Genomic DNA, 26,307 nt, shown 5'->3' on the forward strand with positions numbered 1-26,307 from the left:
TTCTTGACAGACAGACAGACGGACGGACGGACGGAAAGATAGACAGACAGACAACAAAGTGATCCTACAAGGGTTCCGTTTTTCCTTTTGAGGTACGGAACCCTAACAATGTTGAATAGAATAGAATAAGATAGAGTAGATTTTTATTCAAGTAGACTTTTATATTGTGCTCTTGAATCGTCAAAATAATATAACTAGTTACCAAAGGTTCTGAATTCCGTTGATCCCATGGATGTATTATTTCTAATCCAAATTACTAGAATCTAGATTAAAGACATCTGTGTTGAGTAATATGTAGCTTATTCTTTATTCTGTAAGTCTACTAATAGCTATAAATATAAATAAAGCATCCAAAGGCTATAGAATATTAATTTTAAAAAATCTACTAGAGGGTCTTAAAAGACTTGCATCCAAGGCCGTAAATAAATTATAAGAAAACGCTCGATCGTGAAGATTCGGGAATGTTCGATAAAAAATGGGACAAGGACTGGGATACCAGCACAGCAACCGTTAAATCTCCCCACGTTTGCTAAAAAATATAAATTGATAATATTAAACTATGTTATCAAAATTAGAATCCAACTGTTTAAAATGATATGTGTGGTATACAATGTTTGACATAAACATAACTCTCTAATAATTTTGAGCAATTACGTTTTAAAGAACACGGTCAAGCTAAGTTTGCACTTCGTATTGATTACGTCATACTGACGCTTAGGTTGGTATGGTATGCAAAATTAGATTGTGATATTATATATAGTTACATCATTAAAAACAAATCTAAGACTGCGTTGGGAAAAACACCTGCAAATGCCATGTTTGAAGAGAGTATAATATAAGGTACACTTGTAGTGGGTATCTTCAAAAAATTGAGCCAAATTAAAACTTAGTTTTTGGGCATCAAACAGATGACTTGTGGTTTCAGTTTGATAATAAGGATTAATATGACCCAATGCATGAATAACAAAACTTCAACTTACTTGAAACATTATTTTATTTTAATACTAGTGGTTTGCACCGAACTAAAACCTTGCATCCTGCGAGTTTTGAATTATTCTGACCTACCCTAGATGTAACATTATTTGCCTCCTGATAACAATATCAGCTATGGTAACTGATGTCTTATTAGGGTTCCGTACCTCAAAAAGAAAAACGGAACCCTTACAATATCATTTTATTGTCTGTCCATCTGCCCATCCATCCGTCGGTCCGTCGTGTCTGTCAAAAAAAACCTAGAGGGTACTTCCTATTGACCTAGAAATTGCCCAGAATGATGAAATTTGTCAGGTAGGCAGGTCTTATAGCACAAGTAAAAGAATAAATCCGATAGTAGTTTTGTGGTTACATTATTAAAAAAATAATTAAAATGTGTTACAATTTTCAAAGTAAGATAACTACACTACGTAGGGTATCACATGAAAGGGCTTTGCCTGAGTATTCTAAAACAGATTTATTTTTATTTTACGCATAGTAGTTTTTGATTTATCGTGCAAAATTACCCATGTACGGAACCCTCGGTGCGCAAGTCTGACTCGTACTTGGCCGGTTTTATATTAGTAATTAATTAAGTAAAATTATTTTTTTCATATTTTCTTGATGAGAGCGTAAAATCATTTAATGACAAGCCATATTTTGTTTTGTACAGTCCAAGTCAATTCGAACTAATTTCAAATTGAACCACTTATTAAAAAAATTGCATAATTTTGGCCAAACTATGTGCATGCACTTCTAACTTTTTGGAGTTATGTGCGTTTTAAGTAATTAAATATCAATAATTTTATTCTAGACTCCAAGCTCTCTCAGAATGGGAAGTAATTCTAAGAGGAGCCTCGTGTTCAGTAGTGAGCCGGCGATGGGTTGATCATGGTGATGATGATGATGATTACTTCAAAACTTAAAAGATTAACTTAATAGTTAATATGATTGGTAAAGTTATAGTATCTATTTTAAAGATCCCTTTTCATCTTACATCAAAATATTTGGGATACGATTCAAAACTTGAAATCTCCAACATTTATTGGAAATTCACTGGCCCTGGCAACATTATAACTTTAAGCCCCGCCTAACACGTTTGACAGAACTGGGGCGCCATTCTCATTGGCTAGCATCTATTATTTGTTATCCTTGTCTGACAGACTAAACCCATATATTGTTTATCTTGTTTTTGTGTTTCTTGCGCGTTCATTGGCCAGATAAAACCTTGGCTCTAGAATTGTCTACTACAATGTCGAATTCTATTGGTGGATTGGGGTCATTTCTAGAATTTTCGGGAATAATCCAGGCAAGGGCAGGCTAACTATATAAGCGGCCGGTTAGCCCGCCAAAGCATGTATTACTCAAATAAACGAAGTGAAGCGAAGAAGTGAATTCGGTGGAAACACTCTACCAAAACCAAACTATTTTACGTGTGTGTGGACTTTTATAAGTGAAATAAAGTGAAAATGCCAGCAGTTGGAATCGATCTTGGTACGACATACTCCTGTGTGGGTGTGTGGCAACATGGAAACGTGGAAATCATCGCCAACGACCAGGGAAACCGAACGACACCATCCTATGTCGCGTTTACGGACACGGAGCGACTCATCGGGGATGCTGCGAAGAACCAAGTCGCTTTGAACCCGAATAACACCGTTTTTGATGCAAAGCGACTGATCGGAAGGAAATTCGACGATCCGAAAATCCAACAGGACATGAAGCACTGGCCTTTCAAAGTTGTCAACGACTGTGGGAAGCCAAAAATACAGGTCGAGTTCAAGGGTGAAACCAAACGTTTCGCGCCGGAAGAAATCAGTAGCATGGTGCTGACTAAGATGAAGGAGACAGCTGAGGCGTACTTAGGAACCACAGTTCGGGATGCCGTTGTGACCGTTCCAGCGTACTTCAACGATTCTCAACGTCAAGCGACAAAGGACGCGGGTGCTATCGCTGGTTTGAACGTTCTACGTATCATAAACGAGCCCACAGCAGCCGCATTGGCCTATGGACTGGACAAGAACCTTAAAGGGGAGCGCAATGTGTTGATCTTCGATTTGGGAGGTGGTACATTCGACGTGTCAATTCTGACCATCGACGAAGGCTCTCTATTCGAAGTGAAGGCTACCGCTGGTGATACTCATTTGGGAGGCGAGGACTTCGATAACCGATTGGTCAACCACTTGGCTGATGAATTCAAGCGGAAATACAAGAAGGACCTCAAAGGAAACTCCAGGGCTCTCCGTCGGTTAAGAACTGCTGCTGAAAGAGCCAAACGTACATTATCTTCGAGCACTGAAGCTACTATAGAAATCGATGCTCTTTATGAAGGAATTGACTTCTACACCAGAGTATCCCGAGCGAGATTCGAAGAGTTAAACGCTGATTTGTTCCGTGGAACGTTGGAGCCGGTTGAAAAAGCTTTGAAAGATGCTAAACTGGACAAATCCTCCATCCATGACGTTGTACTTGTTGGAGGTTCGACACGCATTCCGAAAATCCAGAATATGCTGCAGAACTTCTTCTGTGGAAAGAAACTGAACCTATCCATCAACCCTGACGAAGCTGTGGCATATGGAGCTGCAGTGCAAGCTGCTATTTTAAGTGGAGAACAGCACAGCAAGATCCAGGATGTATTACTGGTCGATGTTGCTCCCTTGTCCCTTGGAATCGAAACCGCTGGAGGCGTCATGACCAAAATAGTAGAACGGAATGCCAAAATCCCATGCAAGCAGAGTCAAACGTTCACAACATACTCGGATAACCAACCAGCTGTCACCATCCAAGTGTTTGAAGGTGAACGAGCGATGACCAAGGATAACAACCTGCTTGGGAAGTTTGATTTGACTGGTATCCCTCCTGCACCCCGTGGAGTACCGAAAATTGATGTAACATTTGACTTGGACGCCAATGGAATACTGAATGTGTCGGCTAAAGAGAACAGTACCGGCCGCAGCAAGAACATTGTTATCAAGAATGATAAAGGAAGGTTATCCCAAGCTGAGATTGATCGGATGTTATCGGAAGCCGAGCAGTATAAAGAAGAAGACAACCGCCAAAGAGAACGGGTCACCGCTCGGAATCATTTGGAAACTTACATCTTCGGTGTAAAACAAGCTATTGATGAAGCCGGGGATAAATTGAGCGAGCAAGATAAAGAACAGGCAAGAAGGGAGTGTGACGATGCTCTGAAATGGTTGGACAATAACTCGCTAGCAGAAAAAGAAGAATACGAAGATAAGTTGAAGGATTTGCAGAGGACTTGTTCACCGTTGATGAGCAAGATGCACGGTGCTGGTAGTGGAGGCAACCCTGGCTACCAACAGCAAGGAGCTAATGGTTATGGACAGGGAGCTCCAGGTGGCTTCCCGGGTGGACAGGGTGGTTTCCCTGGTGGACAGGGTGGTTTCCCTGGTGGCTTCCAGCAAGGTGGACAAGGTGGTTTCCCTGGTGGCTTCCAGCAAGGTGGTGGTTACCCCGGTTACCAACAGCAACAGCAATCCTACTCAGGACCAACCGTAGAAGAGGTTGACTAAGATCTTAATCATGGAGTTTGTAATTTTTTTTCGACTGATTAGTTCCTAATTCCTTAATAGACTGATTAGTTTATAATTTTGTTATAGGTACCTAATGTGTTCATTTAAAACAATTTGGTGATCTATTCTGTGTTCAATACTCAATACTCAATAAATGGTAAATTAAAATGAATTTTGGGTTTTTTTATTTTTCACTCTTATAAAAAAGCTTTTAGCTTTAGTTTTTACTTTATAGTACTAAAAAGTGACCACTAGCAATAAAAGTTGCTCTGTTAAACACTTGCAGCAAGTCACTTTCTGCAATTTTGTGTATGGTCTACTAAAAACTTGCAGAAATTGACTTGCTGTGAAGTGTACAAATTGCAAGTGATTCACCAGAGCAAGTTTTATTGCTAGTGGGCACTTTTATAGTAGTTAGGGAGTTCTGGCTTGGCAAGCAAAAGCTCTGGGTTCGATTCCCAGTTGAGCTGTACAACAGTCATTCCCTGTGTATTTTCATATTCTTTTTGGTCAAGTACATATTTGCATTGTATCCACCTTCATACATTTTACTAACCCCCGACCCAAAAAGAGGGTGTTAAAATTTTTACGTTTGTCTGTCTGTGGCATCGTAGCTCCTAAACTAATGAACCGATTTTAATTTAGTTTTTTTTTTTCTTTGAATGGTGGCTTGATCGAGAGTGTTATTAGCTATTATAAACCAAGAAAATCGGTTCAGCCGTTTGAAAGTTATCAGCTCTTTTCTAGTTACTATAACCTTCACTTGTCGGGGGTTTTATAAATTTTTAACACCCGATCCAAAAAGAGGGGTGTTATAAGTTTGACGTGTGTATCTGTGTATCTGTCTGTGGCATCGTAGCGCCTAAACGAATGAACCGATTTTAATTTACTTTTTTTTGTTTGAAAGGTGGTTTGATCGAGTGTTCTTAGCTATAATCCAAAAAAATTGGTTCAGCCGTTTAAAAGTTATCAGCTCTTTTCTAGTTTTCTTATAGAAAAGAAGGCACCGACCAGAAACAAAAGAAAGAAGGTTAGATAACCCTTAGCACAGAGTACACCCTTAGGTTCATAGGTAATATTTAAGTGTCAATTGACAAATGTCAAGCTGTCAAGATGGACGTAATTGCCTACATAAATTTATTTGAAAATGATGTTTTGGAAAACTCAGATACTTTGGATCGTAGGCGCGGAATAGTCCAAGAAAATCGGTTCAGCCGTTTGAAAGTTATCAGCTCTTTTCTAGTTACTGTAACCTTCACTTGTCGGGGGTGTTGAAATTTTTTAATTTACACTTGTTAGTAAAATGGATGAATGAGATGCATACATACAATACAAGATAGGTTTGACCATAAAGCTATTTGACATTTGAGTTATTGTCACAGATAGTGATTACCATACTCTTTGGTCACAGACAAATGTATGTTTTGGGACTTCGTCTGTGATGGCGTTTGCTGGCGCGCGTGCTGTGCTTGTTTGGAGTGGTTTTTTTGTTAAGAGTGGCTGGTTTTTGTGTTAGTTGGTGTTTTTTGGTGGTGGAACTGACTGGGAAACGCTCTAAAGGAGCGCCGCGCGTATGTCGGCGGGCGCCGGCGCAGACGGAGTCCATACTTGTATAAATTCAATAACTTGAAAATATCACAAACTTGACATTGGCTAATCAGAGTAAAGCCAGATTAAAAAAATAAATAAAAAAAAATGTATGTTTTGACGTTTGATCAGATGATTTTGACATATTTTTGTGCCGGCCGGTCTCCGGATTCGTGGTCTGTGCCAAAGACTACAATATTGTCTGTGCCGGCCGGTATTCTTAATTCTTGCATTTCCACTTTATCCTCTATTTAATATTATTATTGATTGAATAATATAAAAAAAGTGAATCATCCATTGATATATTAGTATTTTATCCACCAATAATTCGTTACTCTTCATGGGTGCAAAATGGATGAATGGGACTCAATAATACAAACTTGTCAGGACGAAAGTGATCCGAAAATCTTCTGCAAAGTTTTGCGAAGTGCTGAAATTGTGCTGGCTGAGGATTTAGCACCATTTGAGACGGGTAATTTTTATTTATTAACTAGTTCATGACCACAACTTCATACGCGTGGATTTAAGTTTTTCGAAATCCCGTGGGAAATCTTTGATTTTCCGGGATATAAGTACCCTATGTGCTAATCCAGGATATTATCTATCTCTATTCCAAACTTCAGCCAAATCTGTCTTGTGGTTTTTGCATAAAGGAGTTACAAACATACACATACACAAACTTTTGCCTTTATAATATTAGTGTGATAGTGTGATTATAATATTAGTGTGATTTGATGACAAGGACAAGTTAGCCCTTGACCGTGATCTCACCTGGTGGTACGGCATTATTTTTTAAAATTCTCTCTGACAAATAGCCATCTCCATGCCAAACTTCAGCCCAATTGGTCCAGTAGTTTGAGCTGTGTGTTGATAGATCAGACAGTCAGAGTGAATAGGCAACTTGTAGGCAAGCGCGCTCCATCTTAGGCTGCATCATCACTTGCTAGCAGGTCTGATTGCAGCCAAGTGCTAGTGTATAAATTAAAAAAGAAAAAGTAAGTGATTTTCCTTTTTAACCCCTGACCCAAATAGAGGGGTGTTATAAGTTTGACATGTGTATCTGTGTATCTGTCTGTGGCACCGTAGCTCCTAAACTAATGAACCGATTTTAATTTAGTTTTTTTTTGTTGGAAAGGTGGCTTGATGGAGAGTGTTCTTAGCTATGATCCAAGAAAATTGGTTCTGCCGTTTGAAAGTTATCAGCTCTTTTCTAGTTACTGTAACCTTCACTTGTCGGGGGTGTTATAAATTTTTAATTTACACTTGTATACATTTAGATTGATATATTTTCAATGTTGCAGAATGGATTCTATCGACTCTGCTGCACAAACCAGTGCACCTTTTGGAGGTAGTTGCTAACAGACGTACCGACAGCAGTTGGGACGTCTTTGTCCGCGGAGCTCTGAAACTGTTGGGTGACATTGTCACTAAGCACGAGTGTGCTGACAAATATTATGATCAAATTGTACAGGTATAAAAATGAGTTTAAAAAAAATTCAAAATTCAAAATGTTTTTATTCAATTAAACTTTCACAAGTGCTTTTGAATCGTCAAAAAAAATCTACCACTGGTTCGGAATGCCGTTCCTACCGAGAAGAACCAGCAAGAAACTCGGCGGTTGCTCTTTTCAAGTTCATAATATTCAATTTAGAATAATATGCCTTACAATAATAGTTCTTACTAATCACTATATAAAATGAATAAAAATAGCTTTTATTCTCTGATCTTATACTACTCATACAAAATACACTACTTACTAATGACTGTGTTACTAATTTGCTAATGGTAATATTTAATCCTATTTTTACATAATTTATTCAAAAAAACCAGCCAAGTGCGAGTTAGACTTGCGCACCAAGGGTTCTGTACTCGGGTATTTTTTCAGACATTTTGCATGATAAATTAAAAACTATTATGTATAAAAACAAGAACATAGAGGTAAAACCTTTTCATTTGATACCCTAATACACTTGGTATAGTAATCTTACTTTTAAAATTGAAAATACTCATTATTTGATGATGAACACATTTTAATTTTTATTTTGTGATGGAACCACTTTCAAAATTCAAAATATTTTTATTTAATTAGACTTTTACAAGTTCTTTTTGAATCATCTGTTTAATCGTCTTTACTGTTTTTAGATTTTTTCCTTTACTTGTGCGTATAAGATCTACCTACCTGTCGAATTTCATAATTCCAGGTCAACAGGAAGTACCCTTTTTATTGACATGACAGACGGATAGACAACGAAGTGATCTTATAAGGGTTCCGTTTTTCCTTTTGAGGTACGGGATGGGACCCTAAAAATGTGAACTCAACCGTTTTTTCTCACCATAAAGTTTTTATTATCTTTCAGCTATGTCTCCTACATTACGAGCCCCTGATAAAGCAGCAAGCTCTCTCGTGTATAAGCAAGGTTGCGAGACAGTCCCCTGCAGGCGCGCGGGACTTCGCCAGACATGTGTCTGCGCTGCAGGAAACTACCACTTGCAAAGCACCCCTCGCTGTTTTAGTTGGTGAGAATTAGTCTGGTTTTTGTGTGGCGGGAGGCTTCGGCCGTGGCTGGTTACCACCCTACCCGCAAAGTCGTGCCGCCAAGCGATGTAGCGTTCTGGTATGATGCCGTGTAGAAACCAAAAGAGTATGGGTTTAATGAAAGCTGCTATACCCATTCCAGGCTATCCCGATTTCATCTTAGACTGCATTATCACTTGCCACCAGGTGAGATTGCAGTCAAAGGCTAACTTATATCTGAATAAAAATAAAAAAAAGTAAAAGTGAACATGCGTGTGAAATTTTGTGCGAATGTCCACGTAAATCCACGTGGACAAAATTGCAAGCATCATCTAGTAATTACGTACAAGTGTAAATTAAAAATTTACAACACCCTCGACAAGTGAAGGTTACAGTAACTAGAAAAGAGCTGATAACTTTCAAACGGCTGAACCGATTTTCTTGGATTATCGGTTCATTAGTTAAGGCACTATGGTGCCACAGACAGATACACAGATACACACGTCAAACTTATAACACCCCTCTTTTTGGGTCGGGGGTTAAAAACAGTGTCAGAATATAAATCCTGTTTCAGGTACGATATGTGAACACCATCCCAGTGTGGTGGCGGACGACATTACAACAATATGGCGGGTTTATCTCAATTTACTGGATTCTAATAAATACACTGTGAGTTCAAAGAAATTCAAAATATTTTTATTCAATTAAACTTTTACAAGTGCTTTTGAATCGTCAAAATAATCTACCACTGGTTCGGAATGCCGTTCCTACCGAGAAGAACCAGCAGGAAACTCGGCGGTTGTTCTTTTCAAGTATTCAATTTAGAATAATATGCCATACTGTATACAAGCAATTGCAGCGCCGTCAATTGCTGGAGCGAGTTAAATCCAAGCTTTTTTGTCATTTACATAATCTTCGATGGTATAATAAGCTTTTTTCAGGAGCTTACCTTGTCTAAAGGCAAGTCTAAAATTGACTGTGGAATTTTATTATAAAATATTACACTCATTCCCACAAATGACCTTCCCACTTTCCCGAGGCGGAGCGTAGGATTTGCGAGCCTATTACGGTTTCTAGTTTGCCTGTCGTGGACATTAATTTAAAAGCCTGTTACATATTCCAATGAAGACAGGTGAAATCATTTGCGCAGCGAAGCAGCTTCGAAGGCTATGCCTTTGTCGAGTGGTTTTGGGATTTGTGTGGTGCTGTGTGGTGGTGGTGCATATTGCTTGCTTGTCTTGCATGTTTATCAGTGGGAGGGCGGGCGGTGAATGCCGCATTTTTACAGATTTCTTTGGTTTGGCGGATTATAGCAAATTAAGCTTATGGTTCCGTGTATATCATGGACTTCCGCAAAATAACGCCTGCTTCTATACTACATTGTTTGTATGTTGTCACACTTTTAGACCCGATGTCAGCATACTCTGTTTGTTAATTTAACGTCCTGTCAAACAGTTTAACAGACTATTAACGGAAATGAGTGTTTCACCATGCTCTAACAAAGCATTTTCAAAGCAACAACATATTAAGAACAGATATTTCGTTTTGATCGTTTTAAACTGTGAGTGAATGCTTTGTGAGTCATTCAGATAATACTTAATTTATTGATGGTCCGTCAAAAATATTTCATGGAACGTATATTAACATAACAGCGCTGTTATTTTCGAAGAGACATTAGCTAACGCCTTGTTTTGAATTGTTTCGGGAAATTGAAATTGGAAACTTTATTTTTTTGGCAACTTTCAACTATTATTTACAGGTAACCGTGACCAAAGCAGTACTAGAAGGGATATGTGGTCTATTCAAACACTTTGGAATGGAATTGCCTACTATGGAGCTCAATGTATTCTATGATAAGTTAGTGAATTATCTAGACTTGCCCAGGTGTGAGGAAGGTAGGTCTTCTTTAGCTTTGATAGACCGATAGACCTTGGGGTCTCAAGGACGGACAGACAGACAGACAGACAGACAACAAAGTGATCCTATAAAGGTTCCGTTTTTCCTTTTGACGTAAGTACTTCAAAAGGAAAAACGGAACCCTAAAAAATTAGAGATCCCCACGAAAATTGTAATAAGCTACCCGTGTGAAGCTGGGGCGAGTCGCTAGTATAATTATAATTTACTAATTATAATTATAATATAGTGGTAAAGTTTAGTTTGTTTGTAGCGAGTAATCTCTGGAACTACTGAATCAATTTTGAAAATTCTTTCACCAGTTCGAAGCTACATTATTCCCGAATAACATAGTCTTAGTATATTTTATTTTCAAAAAAATTAGAGATCCCTATGAAAATTTTAATAAGCTATCCGGGGCGGGTCTCTAACTTTTTATAAGTTATTTGAAAAAAGTCTCCTAGTTGGTGATTTTCGGAGTGTATTTCGATATTAATTTCAACTTGATACTTTCACGCGTCCCTGAGAAAAAGGATATTGACAGACAGACAGACAGACAACAAAGTGATTCTATAAGAGTTTCTTTTTTAAAAATAGTTTTTCTGTTTCAGTTACTCTAAAATTCTTCCAAAACTACGCACACTTGTTCCGCGAGCGCATATCTAGTGATAAGCGCGTGCGCACACTTGTGTGCAATTGCAACAGTGTGTGCGCACGACCAGCCATACTAGCGATATATGGAGTGGTGTTTGATACTATCTCTGATGTGGACCATATTCAGGTATTGTATCCCTACTATTATCATCATCATATTATAGTGATAAGCGCGTGCGCACACTTTTGGTAATGTTCTTGTTCCAGAAAATTCTAGAAACAGAAATCTACCCACGCACAAAGTCTTCTCGCTTCTATGAGAGGTTCACAGCGTTGCGCGTACTGACTGACGCACACACACACAATATTGTGAGTGATCTGAGCGAGTATGTGGACTTGCAAGCATTGGAGAGTCATTTGAGGAATGGGAATGTTGACTATGAGACCTGTGAAGCCGTAAGTATATTTTTGTTAGCTGTATAGCTCGTTCACACAGTCTGCGTAAGCGTAAATGTAGCGCGTACCATTGCGTTGTAATGTATGGAACTGTATGAAACATGGCATACGTAGTACCCGGTGTGTTAGGGGTTTACGCGCGTCACTACGCACGTATCACGTGTACGCAATTGGTGTGAATCGGTTTAAGGTGCTCCGCCCATGTCCAACAATTGTTAACAGATTTTTTGTCGGCAATCAAGCCGGTCAAGTGTGAGCCGGACTTGCACACAAAAGGTTACCATGATAACAAATTGATTGACACCTCGTTGATCAATATCGGCCCAGTAATTTAGGCGCTATGGTGGAACACACAGAATCTGATACAAACGTAGACTACTAATATCATAACCCTTTTGATTTTGTCGTAGTCGGGTAAAAAGTCTGACGTGGGCGGTCTTCCTTTTGTCGGTTAGTTCCCACTGACTGCAATTTTTTTGTTCTACAAAGAACCAAAAGCGTAATCACACTAATCACATCACACTAATATTATAAAGGCGAAAGTTTGTATGTGTGTGTGTGTGTGTGTGTGTGTGTGTGTATGTTTGTTACTCCTTCACGCAAAAACTACTGGACGGATTTGGCTGAAATTCAGAATGGAGATAGATAATATCCTGGATTAGCACATAGGCTACTTTTTATCCCGGAAAACCAAAGAGTTCCTACGGGATTTTGAAAAACCTAAATCCACGCGGACGAAGTCGCGGGCGTCAGCTAGTTTGCTATAATCCGCCAAACCAACGAAATCTGTATGGTACGCAGCACCACACAAATTCCAACACCACTCGACGCGCGTTTCGCTCCGACACCGGACCATCCTCAGGAGATGTATTGCAAATTGACTTTGCAATTAGACATTGTAAGGTCCACATTTACAGGCGTACCATACAGATTTCTTTGGTTTGGCGGATTATATCAAACTAGCTGATGCCCGCGACTTCGTTCGCGTGGATGTAGTTTAAAAAAATCCCGTGGGAACTCTTTGATTTTCCGGGATAAAAAGTAGCCTATGTGCTAATCCAGAGTATGATCTATCTCCATTCTAAATCGCAGCCCAATCCGTCCAGTAGTTTTTGAGTGAAGAAGTAACAAACATACACACATACAAACTTTCGCCTTTATAATATTAGTGTGATTAAGCCTTTGGTTCCTTGTATATCATGGACTTCCGCAAAATAACGCCTGCTTCTATAATACATTTAATAAATTTTATTCTCTGTTCTTTTCCTATGCACCTTCTTATACCCAGCTATTGTGTGTTTTAATTCTGTGATAACTTTTCGTTGGAGACTGTTGTGGTGTGTGTGCTTTGTATTTGTGTTACCTTTTGTTTATTGTTAATACTGTGTGTCTCCATTAAAAAAAAAAAATTTTTGTTGTTCAGATATCTTGGAGCGTGCAGTCAAAGGTGCCGTTCAGCGATCGCCTGTTGCAGTCCGCCATCTTGTTTTACGATCGTTTTCCCGCCAACAAGAGGAAGGACGTCGTTGTATACCCTCTGTTACAAGCTGACAGCGAATTGAGGACTGTAAGTATTCCGAATGTTCCTTCTTATTCTGGAAGGAGACCTGTACTCAGTAGTGGAACTGGTGGTGAGTTGACCATGACGAGGATGATTTTTAACCCCCGACCCAAAAAGAGGGGTGTTATAAGTTTGACGTGTATATCTGTGTATCTGTGTGTCTGTGTATCTGTGTATCTGTCTGTGGCATCGTAGCGCCTAAACGAATGAACCGATTTGAATTTACTTTTTTTTGTTTGAAAGGTGGCTTGATCGAGAGTGTTCTTAGCTATAATCCAAAAAATTGGTTCAGCCGTTTAAAAGTTATCAGCTATTTTCTAGTTTTCCTGTAGAAAAGAAGGTTAGATAACCGTTAGGTTCATAATATTCAAGTGTCAATTGACAAATGTCAAGCTGTCAAGATGGACGTTGCCTAGATATACATAATTATTTATTTGAAAATGATTTGTCGGGGGTGTTGAAAATTTTTAATTTACACTTGTTTTAATTTTCATTTTTTAAGGGTCTTTTATTTGTGACCTCTACGCCAGCCCCATCGTTACAAACTAAATCCATTCGTGGTTGAAATTCCTCGGACAGGTACGAAGCGATTTGCTTCCTCGTTTCTAATTCGAACCGCTAGGATATGGAACGCCCTTCCGGCGTCAGTTTTCCCATCCACTTTTAATATGGGTGCCTTCAAGTTAAGAGTTAATAGGCGACTTCTAGTTTTAATAAACTACCCTTTAATGTCTTTCTTAATAACTTTATACATGATGAAAACACATAAATGAAATCAGAAACTGAAACTTATGCAACTCGGATGATAATATTATGATGATTTTAATGAATGTTTCAGGAAATAACAAATTTTCTGATCGCCGAATCTATTCACCCCGCTACGAAGGAGCAATGTATGAAGATATGGCAGGACTTATTCGACACGAAGAATAACACAGACAACATAGTTCTAGAGAACTCTATATACATAGCACAAGATGTTATAGAGTATGCGACGCGAATAGTTGAGATGTTTCTAGAAGGAGATGAACTGGTAAGTACATTCTTTTTTTTTTTCTCTCGTCTGGCTTTACAAAGCGTAGCCAATGTCAAGTTTGTAGTTATTTGTAACAAGTTAGTTAAAACTATACAAGTATGGACCCGTCTGTGCCGGCGCTCGCCGACACACGCACGGCACCCCCTTAGAGCGCTTTCCAGTCAGTTTTAACAAAAAAACACTCCAAAAAGGCAGAGCACGACCGCCAGCTAACACCAACACAGACGAAGTCCAGTAAATTCTTTTCTCCCAGTTGCTCGGCTTCATTATTAAAAAAATAACCGGCCAAGTGCGAGTCAGACTCGCGCACTGAGGGTTCCGCACTCGGGCATTTTTTCCGACATTTTGCACGATAAATCAAAAACTATTATGCACAAAACTAAATAACAATATGTTTTAGAATGTACAGGTCTAGCACTTTTATATGATACCCCACTTGGCATAGTTATCTTACTTTGAAAATTGAAACACATTTTAATTTTTTTTTTAATGATGCAACCACAAATTCACGGTTTTTAGATTTATTCCTTTACTTGTGCTATAAGACCTACCTACCTGCCAAATTTCATGATTCTAGGTCAGCGGGAAGTACCCTATAGGTTTCTTGACAGACAGGACGGACGGACAGACAACGAAGTGATCCTATAAGGGTTCCGTTTTTCCTTTTGAGGTACGGAACCCTAAAAACGGGGCTCCTTTTTAAGTCGGGTAAAAAAATATACTTTGTTCCAGACTCTTCCCGAAGCAATGCCCCAGCTACTGTCCTTACTAGTGACAGTGCTGCGTTTGAACTCGGCCAGTGACTTGCCTTGCTCGCGACTCGCGCGAGTGCTGCGTCGCTGTGCGAACATTCACTCTGAAGTGATTCCGGCCGCCATTTTGTGTGGCTTGTTCTCGGGTGAAGTTTATGAGGTAGGTTTATCAGAATTTATACCATACCAGATGATGCCCGCGACTTGACTTTTTATTAATCCCGTGGGAACTTTTTGCTTTTCCGGGATAAAAAGTTGCCTATGTCGATTTCCGGGATGCAGGCTATGTCTGTACCAAATTTCAATTAAAATAGGTTTAACGGATGGGCTTTTACGAATCCCGTGGGAACTCTTTGATTTTCCGGGATAATAAGTAGGCTATGTCCTTCCCCGGGATGTAAGCTAACTCTGTACCAAATTCCATCAAATTTTTTTAAACGTTTGGGCCGTGAAAAGCTAGCAGACAGACAGTTAGACAGACAGACACACTTTCGCATTTATAATACATATTAGTATGGAAATAAGGACCTAAGCCAATTGTCTGCCAATTTGCACTGGGTTAAGGTGGCAGACTATGGCTTAAACCCTTCTTATTCTGAGAGAAGAACGTTATGGAGAACTATCAGGCATGCAGGTTTCCTCACGATGTAAAAATTAAATGGGTGAAAATTTGTTAGATACCTATAATAGATTACATTATTATGCAGCGTGTAAAAATGCACTTTAAATTAATTCTCTTTAGGTTCACATCACTTTAACGTTAAAATTCCGCGAACTGTATTTCCTACCAATTAAAATCCGGGTATCTTTAAAACAAGAGTTAATAAGCATCTTCTAGGTAAATGCGTCCCATAGGTCACATCATCACTTTCCAACAAGTGTGATTGTGGTCACGTGCTTGCCTGTAATGAATTAAAAAAACCTCCAAATACTTTTTTTAGGACATATCACTGGATATATGCAGTGACGAAGACATGCTCGTGGAATGCGCGTTGGCACTCTTGGGCATGCCAGATGACGTCACCAGCAAATGTCTGCCCAGGGACATGATAACTGCACTCGAGGTGAGATCACAAGATATGTTCAAAGTCAAAGTCAAAATCAAAATCATTTATTCAAAGTAGGTACTATTGTACTCCTTTTGCTGGTCGAAATTATCAAGTTCTTTTTTTAAATCTATCCCTAAGTACTAATATTATAAATGCGAAAGTGTGTCTGTCTGTCTGTATGGGGGATGTTTACTATAAGCTAACTCTACCAAATTTCATCAAAATCAGTAAAACTGTTGGGCCGTGAAAAGGTAGCAGACAGACAGACACACTTTCACATTTATCAGGGGGCACGGCAGTGCCCCCGCCAAGACGAGCCAAACGGCGGCCGGGGCGCTACGTAGTACCTTTTTCTCGAAGTGTTTCGCCGTATTTTCGACCCGTCATAACTTCGGTCTGGATGACGCTAGAAAGCTGAAATTTTCAGTATAAGGTGTCCTCAGCAAATTTACCAAATATACTCAGTATCAAATATCTAGCTTTTATGGTTATAGATTTATTGATACCTAAAATACGCCTTTTTCGTCCCTCACTGATGATCATCACAATTCATAGTCTGTAATTCTAGGGTACTTCCAGAAGTCCTAGAAGGCTGAAATTTGGTATGTAGACTAGAAATTGCATACAAACTACAGGAAAATTAAGAAATTGGCAATGCCCCCCCTCTACGCCTCTTATGAGTAAAGTAAATCTGTAAATTCTGTCGCTAGAATGCTGATATTTTCAGGATAAGATGTCCTTGGCAAATTGATTAAACTCATTGAGTATCAATTGTCTAGCTTTTATAGTTTCAGATTTATTGACAGTCAAAACGTCTAGTCTGTAATTCTAGGGTACTTCCCGAAGTCCTAGAAGGCTGAAATTTGGTATGTAGACTAGAAATTGCATACAAACTACAGGAAAATTAAGAAATTGGCAATGCCCCCCCTCTACGCCTCTTATGAGTAAAGCAAATCTGTAAATTCTGTCGCTAGAATGCTGATATTTTCAGGATAAGATGTCCTTGGCAAATTGATTAAACTCATTGAGTATCAATTGTCTAGCTTTTATAGTTTCAGATTTATTGACAGTCAAAACTTCTAGTCTGTAATTCTAGGGTACTTCCCGAAGTCCTAGAAGGCTGAAATTTGGTATGTAGACTAGAAATTGCATACAAACTACAGGAAAATTAAGAAATTGGCAATGCCCCCCCTCTACGCCTCTTATGAGTAAAGCAAATCTGTAAATTCTGTCGCTAGAATGCTCATATTTTCAGGATAAGATGTCCTTGGCAAATTGATTAAACTCATTGAGTATCAATTGTCTAGCTTTTATAGTTTCAGATTTATTGACAGTCAAAACTTCTAGTCTGTAATTCTAGGGTACTTCCCGAAGTTCTAGAAGGCTGAAATTTGATATGTAAACTAGAAATTGCATACAAACTACAGGAAAATTAAGAAATTGGCAATGCCCCCCCTCTACGACTCTTATGAGAAAAGCAAATCTGTAAATTCTGTCGGTAGAATGCTGATATTTTCAGGATAAAATGTCCTTGGCAAATTGATTAAACGCATTGAGTATCAATTGTCTAGCTTTTATAGTTTCAGATTTATTGACAGTCAAAACTTCTAGTCTGTAATTCTAGGGTACTTCCCGAAGTCCTAGAAGGCTGAAATTTGGTGTGTAGACTAGAAATTGCATACAAACTACAGAAAAATTGAGAAATTGGAATTTTCCCCCCTCTACGCCTCTTATGAGAAAAGCAAATCTGTAAATTCTGTCGCTAGAATGCTGATATTTTCAGGATAAGATGTCCTTGGCAAATTGATTAAACGCATTGAGTATCAATTGTCTAACTTTTATAGTTTCAGATTTATTGACAGTCAAAACTTCTAGTCTGTAATTCTAGGGTAATTCCCGAAGTCCTAGAAGACTGAAATTTGGCATTAAGTACAAATTTCAAGAATTATGAACAACAGATAAATTAAGAAATCGGGTCCCCCTTCATCCCCTCGTATATGAGATGCATATCTGTAAAATCTGTTGCTCGAATACTAAAGTTTACATGATAAGATGTCCGTGGCAGATTTATCAAACGTACCAAGTATCTGTGTTTCCTGAAGTCCTAAAAGACTGAAATTTGGTATATCTGCTTCAAAATTGAGTTGCAAGATTCCACCCGAACAAATATACTTACATACGAGTACATTGCAAGTTGAATAAAAGCTTTTAAAAAAAGAGGTAACGATAGAGAGTGGGCCATGAAAATGATGTACCTACAAGAAATAGATCCAAAAAAAATTTAGGGCACCTGCCAAAAAGAAATGAAATCCCACCAAAAACATTTCATGTAAAAAGTTAGCCAAGACTCACAAGTTCATAATGTTTTCACTGTTAAAAAGTTATGAGATCTCTAGTAGAGCCAAGCCCCTAGCTGATCTTAGATTTGTGCTGGCCATGGGACCTATCCCAAGTCCAAAGTAATATAGCTCTTAAATGTTCTTGACTATATCACATTTATAACAATAAATAACAAATCACTCTACTTACAAGCTCTGATTCTACAAACCCTATATCTTGGTAAAAAAAGTACGGCTTGGCCGTTTAATGTTCGTAAAACTATTACATGACATAACATATTAAACGTTAAAAGTTATTAAACGGCCAAACCGTACTTTTTTTACCAAGATATAGGGTTTGTAGAATCAGAGCTTGTACGTAGAGTGATTTGTTATTTATTGTTATAAATGTGATATAGTCAAGAACATTTAAGAGCTATATTACTTTGGACTTGGGATAGGTCCCATGGCCAGCACAAATCTAAGATCAGCTAGGGGCTTGGCTCTACTAGAGATCTCATAACTTTTTAACAGTGAAAACATTATGAACTTGTGAGTCTTGGCTAACTTTTTACATGAAATGTTTTTGGTGGGATTATATTAAATGTAAAATGTAACTTACAGATAATATTCTCAAGCAACAATATCGAGTCGTCTACACTAAGCAAGGCTGTGCAACAATTGGACAAACTTTTGCAGCAAAATAGAGAGTCAGACGACAAGTGTCTCCAGGTTATACAAAAAGTAGTGAAACTTTCGCAACAAATAGATAAGAAGAGTAAAGATGATAGAATATTGTATCGGGACATTGTTATGTTTTTAGGTATGTTACTTTTTAGGGTTCTGTACCTTAAAAGGAAAAACGGAACCCTTAAAGGATCACTTTGTTGTCTGTCTGTCTGTCTGTCAGTCAAGAAACCTATAGGGTACTTCCCGTTGACCTAGAATCATGAAATTTTCAGGTAGGTAGGTCTTATAGCACAAGTACAGGAATAAATCTGAAAACCCCGAAATTGTAGTTACATCATTAAAAAAATAATTGAAAAGAGTTTTAATTTTCAAAGTAAGATAACTATACCAAGTGGGCTATCATATGAAAGGGCTTTACCTGTAGGTACATTCTACTGTGTATTCTAAAACAGGATTTTATTTATTTTTTATATATAATAGTTTTTGATTTATCGTGCAAAATGTTGGAAAAAATACCCGAGTACGGAACCCTCAGTGCGCGAGCCTGACTCGCACTTGGCTGGTTTTTTTTGTACTAACCAACCATTTCTATAGAATAGAATAAAAAGACCTTTAAATTAACTTTTACAAGTACATACTTTTGAATCGTCAAATGCATGTACCACTGGTTCGGAATGCCTTTCCTACCGAGAAGAACCAGCAAGAAACTCGGTGGCTGCTCTTTTCAAAGATTCGATTTCACATAAATATCCCATGTATAAAAGTATGCATCCGCGCATTGCTTGAGCGAGCTGTAGGTCAAATCCACGCTCTTTTATCATTTACATAATCTTCGATAGTGTAATATGCTTGTTTCAGGAGCATACTTTTAATAGTTTTTTTAGCCTCCGACCCAAAAAGCGGGGTGTTGTAAGTTTGACGTGTGTATCTGTGTATATGTCTGTGGCACCGTAGCTCCTAAACTAATGAACCGCTTTTAATTATTTTTTTTTGTTTGAAAGGTGGCTTGATCGACAGTGTTCTTAGCTATAATCCAATAAAATCTGTTCAGCCGTTTGAAAGTTATCAGCTATTTTCTAGTTACTGTAACCTTCACTTGTCGGGGGTGTTATAAATTTTTAATTTACACTTGTTAAACTTGTGTAAAGGCAAGGTAATTGTTTTAGTCAAAATTGTTTGATAACACTGTATTTTCAGGTAAATACGGAAAACAGTACGATTATGAAGATCAGATCTCAAATTCGGATAATTTACTTATTTACAAACTGAAGAGTACCCTCATTTTGGATATACCTCATGACGACGGAATGTTAAAGGTAGAAGAATATTTAAAAATCGGTCATTAAAACAAAACACTAACAACATTTTGAAATTTTGCTTCAATTACTTCTTACCCGACTGCGGCAAAGCCAAAAGGAAGGGTTATGATTTTAGCAGTCTAGTATGTATGTATATACGTATACGTATGTATGTATGTTTATATCCAGATTCTGCGTGTTCCACCATAGCGCCTAAACTACTGGGCTGATTTTGGTGAATGAGGTGTCAATTGATTCATTGTAAAGGTCCGGGTGACATAGGCTATATTTTATACAAAAAAATTGACCTAACGGATGTTACATTAAAAAAAAAGGGGACCCCAAAAAATTTTTTTTTGCTATTGTATCGAGTGGGATGTCAAATGAAATGGGAGAATATTCTGAGTGCATAAATATAAATGTACTACAACATTACAATAAAGCAAGCGACAGAAAAATAATTTTAATAGAATATTTCAGAATTTATTAAGACAATCGCAGTCGGGTTTTAGTTTTTAACTTTTTAATGTGAACAAAATCAAAATTGTGCATTTTTTTCCAACTAAAAATGGTTTTTCAGATCAATTTACAAGGAATTCTTCACTCAGCCATAAAGCAAGAAGACCCAAGTGCCTTAACTATGCTGTTAACTATCATTAGTGCTAATTGTAAGTATATTCTACTTGATTATGCCCGTGACTTCGTCTGTGTGGATTTAGGTTTCTTAAAAATCCCGTGGGAACTTTGACTCTCCGGCATGATAATTAAAAAATTAAAAAACATGATTGCCTGCCATATTATTCTTTTTCCACCATAATTTCAAAATGCCTGAACAGATTTTTATGTATGTATCGTTAGAGTTCTTACATCATACCGAGTGACACTGGCTATAAATTTAAAAAAAAAACCGGCCAAGTGCAAGTCAGACTCGCTTGGTAAAGTTATCTTACTTTGAAAATTAAAACACATTTTAATTTTTTTTCTGTGATGTAACCACAAATTCACGGTTTTCATATTTATTCCTTTACTAAGACCTACCTATCTGCCAAATTTCATGATTCTAGGTCAACGGGAATTACCCTATAGGTTTTCTTGACAGACACGACGGACGGACGAACGGAGGGACAGACAGACAGATAACAAAGTGATCCTATAAAGGTTCCGTTTTTCCTTTCAACCCTAAAAAATTCAATATTGTGGATGTACGGCGCCATTTTCAAATGAGATTTTTGATATGATGTTATTTTTGGTATGTCAGTCGTGGTTTTTAATTTTTCTTATTATGATTTGTTTTAGTGGTAACAAGAAATGATCCAATCTTACAAGCAGCTTTAGTGAGAGTAGTTCTGTCTCTTTCTCACTGCGATATAAATTCAGACGTCGTGTATACAGCTATCTCTCTCTGCGATGGGAGTTGTGCTAATGACTTAATAGGGGTGAGTTTTTTGCATTCCACAACTGATATAGTTTGTGCCAATAAAGTAAACTTAGCAAATTCATTTATTGGCGATTGTCAACGTTTTAGGGTTCTGTATCAGAAGGATGCTAATAGGGTTCCGCTCTATTACTAAGGTTGAAATCTATTTTTTTTTTTAATAAAGAATATTAGCCACGTTAAATGACTAATATTCCCCTTTCCTCTCCAACTAAGCGTCAGGCTTGTGCTAGGAGTAGGTACGACAAAACGGGCGGGGCTTGAACCGTCGACCTTTCGGTTTTCAGTCCACTTCTTTACCGGTTGAGCTATTGAGGCTCGAATCGATCTATAGAGCACACTTAGACTTTGCTTAGACTTAAGTTTCAGTTAAAACGAGACAGATTTATGCCAGCGGTATAGCGCTGTCTCGTTTTAAGTCTGAGCAAAGTCAAAGTGCGCTCTGTAGATCTCAGCCTTAGACTCCGCTGTCCGTCCGTCCGTCTGTCTGTCAGCGGGCTGTATCTCGTGAACCGTAATAGGTAGAGAGTTGAAATTTTCATAGAATGTGTAATTTCTATTGACGCTATAACAACAAATACAAAAAATAAGGATTATTTAAATGATAAGAAAATATTTCAGTACATTGCAGTAGAAAAGTCGCATCGATCTCGGAAGCTGCTTCTAGAAGGTATAGAAGTGCTTCTGAAAGATGACGGGCAGATTTTGGAAAACATTTTGGAACACATTGTTCCTAATGAAAATGACTGTAAGTACCTAATATTGATTATTTTCAAAAATTAATTTGAATTGAAAACAATTATTTATGATTTTTTTAAATTGAATTGAGTTTAACTAAATTAATATTTTCGGTCTGTGAATATGAGTATTTTGTTTGAAACCAACTCTTCTACCGAATCACAAAACTATTGTATCTAATATATTTAAATTAATAAAAGTTTATTCAGCTCACACACAAAAAAGTACAATTAAAAAAAATACAATTCATACACATTATCAACAAAACTAAATTTTATCTAACTATTCTCTTATTTTCAGTACAAAATCAATCACAAATAGATATAACAGAGTTTTTGCTAAAACACCTAAAAGACAACAATTCACTATGCCAGAATTATCTACCAAAGATTATTTCCAAAATTTTGAATGCACAATCCCGCCATCACAACATAATAAAGGTAGCGTCAGACTTATTCGTCGACAAAATAGAATTGTACACGACGAATGACGTAAACGACATAATAAAAAGTGTGTTTCAAACAATAAATTCGCCGAAGAACAAAAATATGACGAATATTGAAATGGCTGTTGAATTTGTCAAAAGGATTTTTGAAATCAAAAATGATGATGTTAAAACGGAGAATATATTGGATTTGTTTTTGGAAATTTTTGCAAAAGATGAGAAGAAGGTTAATTTGAGAGTCTTTATGGCTGTTACTAAAATTTTTGAGGTGGATAAAGAAAGGTACGTATAATCATCATCATCACCTTTCACTGCAATCTCACCTGGTGGTAAGTGATGATGCAGTCTAAGATGGAAGCAGGCTAAACCTGGAAGGGGTATGGCAGTTTTCATTTAATCCGTACTCCTTTGATTTCTACACGGCATCGTGTCGGAACGCTAAATCGCGTGGCGACACGGCTTTGACAGTAAGGTGGTAACTAGCCACGGCCGAAGCCTCCCACCTAACCTAACCGAATCGTACCTAGGGAATCGTACCTAGGGAATCGTACCCTGGACCTCCCACTAATAAGACTACAACGTTTTGCCACTGTGCCAGGGAGGCAGACAAAAAGCCATTGCCACTTCAGCTTCGCAATCCATTGAGCTATGTCGGTTACTCTGATGCTCCTACGGGTCTCCTCATTTCTGATTTGTTATTCTTATAGGATTGAGAAAGTATTTTTGGAGAACAATTTCATGGAAAAAATTTTGAATGGACGGTATTACCTCTCAGAGGTGGAACATGATTATTTTGATACTGAAACACAATTGGATCTTTATATCGAATATTTCGACCTGATTTGGAAAATTGACCATGGGGTATGTATCTCTACTTTTTTTTAAATTTTATTTACTCAGATATACTTAGCCCTTGACTGTAATCTCACCTTGTGCTAAGTGGTGTGGTGGAAGTGTCAGGACTAGTTTTTTATGTGTATAGATTTATTATTCACTAGATGATGCCCGCGATTTCGTCCGCCTATGCTTAGCCTAGCATATGCCCGTCCTCGGGGTGTAAGCTAACTCTGTACCAAATTTCATCAAAATCGGTAAGTTGGGCCGTGAATGGCTAGCAGACAGACAGATAGACAAACAGACAGACACTTTCGCATTTATAATATTAATATGGATTGTGTCAAAAAGTAACTTTTCTTTATTTCAGCAATTGTTAAGCAACCTACTGTCAGAATTGACACCGCAAAATGTCATAAAGTTTGACAGAAAACTGTCAAAATGCCTTTCTTTAGTGGAGCCCAAGTATTTAAATAGAATGACAGATTGGTTTGAACGTCAACCAGTGAAGGAAATTACTCAAAGTATAGAGAAATATTTATTCGAATCAAAACACGAGGTTTTTGTTCAAGTTTTGAAAATCATGGTTAACATTTACAAAGGTTAGTATTTTTTTCATTTTTAGAGTTCCTTACTTCAAAAGGAAACCATGTCAATTGAAAAAAATTAAAAACTGGCCAAGTGCGAGTCAGACTCGTGCACCGAGGGTTCCGTAGGTACTCGAATTTCTATTCTACATTTTGCATGCATAAATCAACAAGTGTAAATTAAAAATTTATAACACCCCCGACGATCCAAAGTATTTGAGTTTTCCAAAACATCATTTTCAAATAAATAATTATGTATTTAGGCAACGTCCATCTTGACAGCTTGACATTTGTCTATTGACATAATATTATGAACCTAACGGTTATCTAACCTTCTTTTTTACAAGAAAACTAGAAAAGAGCTGATAACTCTTAAACGGCTGAACCAATTTTTTTAGATTATAGCTAAGAACACTCTCGATCAAGCCACCTTTCAAACAAAAAAAACTAAATTAAAATCGGTTCATTCGTTTAGGCGCTACGATGCCACAGACAGATACACAGATACACAGATACACAGACACACAGATACACAGATACACACGTCAAACTTATAACACCCCTCTTTTTGGGTCGGGGGTTAAAAACAGTTGTGCTTAAAAATAAATGAAAATCTATTTTAGAATGTACAGGTATCATAATATACTTGGCATAGTTATCTTACTTTGAAAATTGAAAATGCTAGTTATTTGTTCATGAACACGTTTTAATTTTTTTTGTGATGTAACTGCATATTCACGGTTTTTTAATTTTTGCCTTTACTACTGCTATATGACCTACCTACCTGCAAAATTTCATGATCCTAGGTCAACGGGAAGTACCCTATAGGTTTTCTTGACAGACAGACAGGATAGACTGACAACAAAGTGATACTATAAGGGTTCCTTTTACATTTTTAGGTACGGAACCCTAAAAACACGAGTGCCATGGCAAAAAACGATTTTTTTTACATTAAAATATGGAACCATACAGCTGCCATGTTGAATTTTTTCAAAATAGCCATTATGATGTATCAATACCTAAGCTTTTGTTTTAAAAGTTCTTTACTTTGACTTATTTATTTCAGGTAAAGAAATGGCTGTACCGATTTCGATGGAGTTCTCTAGATGTATAAAACGCTGGGTGGATTGGGTCGCCAAGTTGAACGCCTCCGGTTATATCGAGAGGAACCTGAAGTCCAAAATGGCGTTTTTGATGGATTTAGTTGAAGTTTCCATTGCGTTTTTGAGCGATGAAGAACTCATGGCTGTACTGAATGAAGGTAAATTTTAGAATAGAATAGAATGGAGTGGAATAGAATGAAATAGAATAGAATAGAAAGAAATAGAATACAAAGGTAATCTTCTAAATTATAAAAGGAAACTGGCTGACCTATCAATACATAGCTCAAACTACTGAACGGATCGGGCTGAAATTCGGGATGCAGATAGCTGTATGACTTTTGCTAAGGAAGGTTTTTTTGAAAAGTCAACCCTTAAAGGAGCAAAATGCCGCGGACGAAGTCGCGGGCATACGCTATGGAATATGAGTATTTTTAAAATACATATAAACTTTTGAATCGTCAGAAAAATTAAAGCACTGTTTCGAAATACAGTATAGAGTAGAATCAGCAAGAAACTCGGCGGTTGCTCTTTTTAAATGTTCAATCCATACTAATATTATAAATGCGAAAGTGTGTCTGTCTGTCTGTCTGCTACCTTTTCACGGCCCGACAGTGTAATAGATTCTGACGAAATTTGGTACACGGTTAGCTTATATCCCGGGGATGGACATAGGCTCTTACTTTTTTACTTTTTATCCCGGAATATCAAAAAGTTCCCACGGGATTCCCAAAAACCCATCCGCTTAACCGATTTGTATGAAATTTGGTACCGAGGTAGCTTGCGTCTTTGTATTTGACATATGCAACTTTTTATCCCGGAAAATCGAACAGTTCCCTCAGGATCTTTAAAAAACTAAATCCACGCGGACGAAGTCGCGGGAATCCTCTAGTTTATAATAATTTTGCGTG

At 37.7% G+C, this 26,307-nt stretch overlaps 2 protein-coding genes and 1 long non-coding RNA gene across 3 annotated transcripts in view; 2 read left to right on the forward strand and 1 right to left on the reverse strand.

Annotated features, from left to right (window-relative positions):
* Positions 1–1,203: 1,203 nt before the first annotated feature.
* On the reverse strand, positions 1,204–19,245 carry LOC123878859. Its single transcript, XR_006798897.1, has 2 exons — positions 19,211–19,245; positions 1,204–1,254 (listed from the first exon to the last, which is right to left on the reverse strand). It is a non-coding gene; the product is annotated as an uncharacterized LOC123878859 (long non-coding RNA).
* Positions 2,319–4,680, forward strand: LOC123878823 (heat shock protein 68-like). Its single transcript, XM_045926160.1, has one exon. It carries the CDS (start codon positions 2,442–2,444, stop codon positions 4,506–4,508), a length of 2,067 nt encoding a protein of 688 aa, XP_045782116.1. The 5' UTR covers positions 2,319–2,441; the 3' UTR covers positions 4,509–4,680.
* LOC123878815 overlaps positions 6,297–26,307 on the forward strand; it is a 53,191-nt gene continuing 33,180 nt past the window's right edge. Inside the window, exons 1-20 of the mRNA XM_045926146.1 lie at positions 6,297–6,567; positions 7,397–7,566; positions 8,453–8,612; positions 9,185–9,279; positions 10,370–10,505; positions 11,115–11,284; positions 11,365–11,553; positions 12,977–13,120; positions 13,953–14,147; positions 14,883–15,062; positions 15,844–15,966; positions 18,894–19,092; positions 20,157–20,275; positions 20,838–20,925; positions 21,554–21,693; positions 22,314–22,440; positions 22,731–23,157; positions 23,583–23,736; positions 24,080–24,311; positions 25,363–25,557. Of these exons, the coding sequence (XP_045782102.1) occupies positions 6,447–6,567; positions 7,397–7,566; positions 8,453–8,612; positions 9,185–9,279; positions 10,370–10,505; positions 11,115–11,284; positions 11,365–11,553; positions 12,977–13,120; positions 13,953–14,147; positions 14,883–15,062; positions 15,844–15,966; positions 18,894–19,092; positions 20,157–20,275; positions 20,838–20,925; positions 21,554–21,693; positions 22,314–22,440; positions 22,731–23,157; positions 23,583–23,736; positions 24,080–24,311; positions 25,363–25,557 (3,364 nt within the window). The 5' untranslated portion in view covers positions 6,297–6,446. The remainder of the gene's footprint in view (positions 6,568–7,396; positions 7,567–8,452; positions 8,613–9,184; positions 9,280–10,369; positions 10,506–11,114; positions 11,285–11,364; positions 11,554–12,976; positions 13,121–13,952; positions 14,148–14,882; positions 15,063–15,843; positions 15,967–18,893; positions 19,093–20,156; positions 20,276–20,837; positions 20,926–21,553; positions 21,694–22,313; positions 22,441–22,730; positions 23,158–23,582; positions 23,737–24,079; positions 24,312–25,362; positions 25,558–26,307) is intronic.

Source organism: Maniola jurtina, chromosome 26 (assembly GCF_905333055.1).
Source record: "Maniola jurtina chromosome 26, ilManJurt1.1, whole genome shotgun sequence".
NCBI lineage: Eukaryota > Metazoa > Arthropoda > Insecta > Lepidoptera > Nymphalidae > Maniola > Maniola jurtina.

Bases quoted from the DNA above. Each gene is read 5' to 3' on its own strand.
- LOC123878823 (XM_045926160.1), top strand. From the start codon at position 2,442: ATGCCAGCAGTTGGAATCGATCTTGGTACGACATACTCCTGTGTGGGT.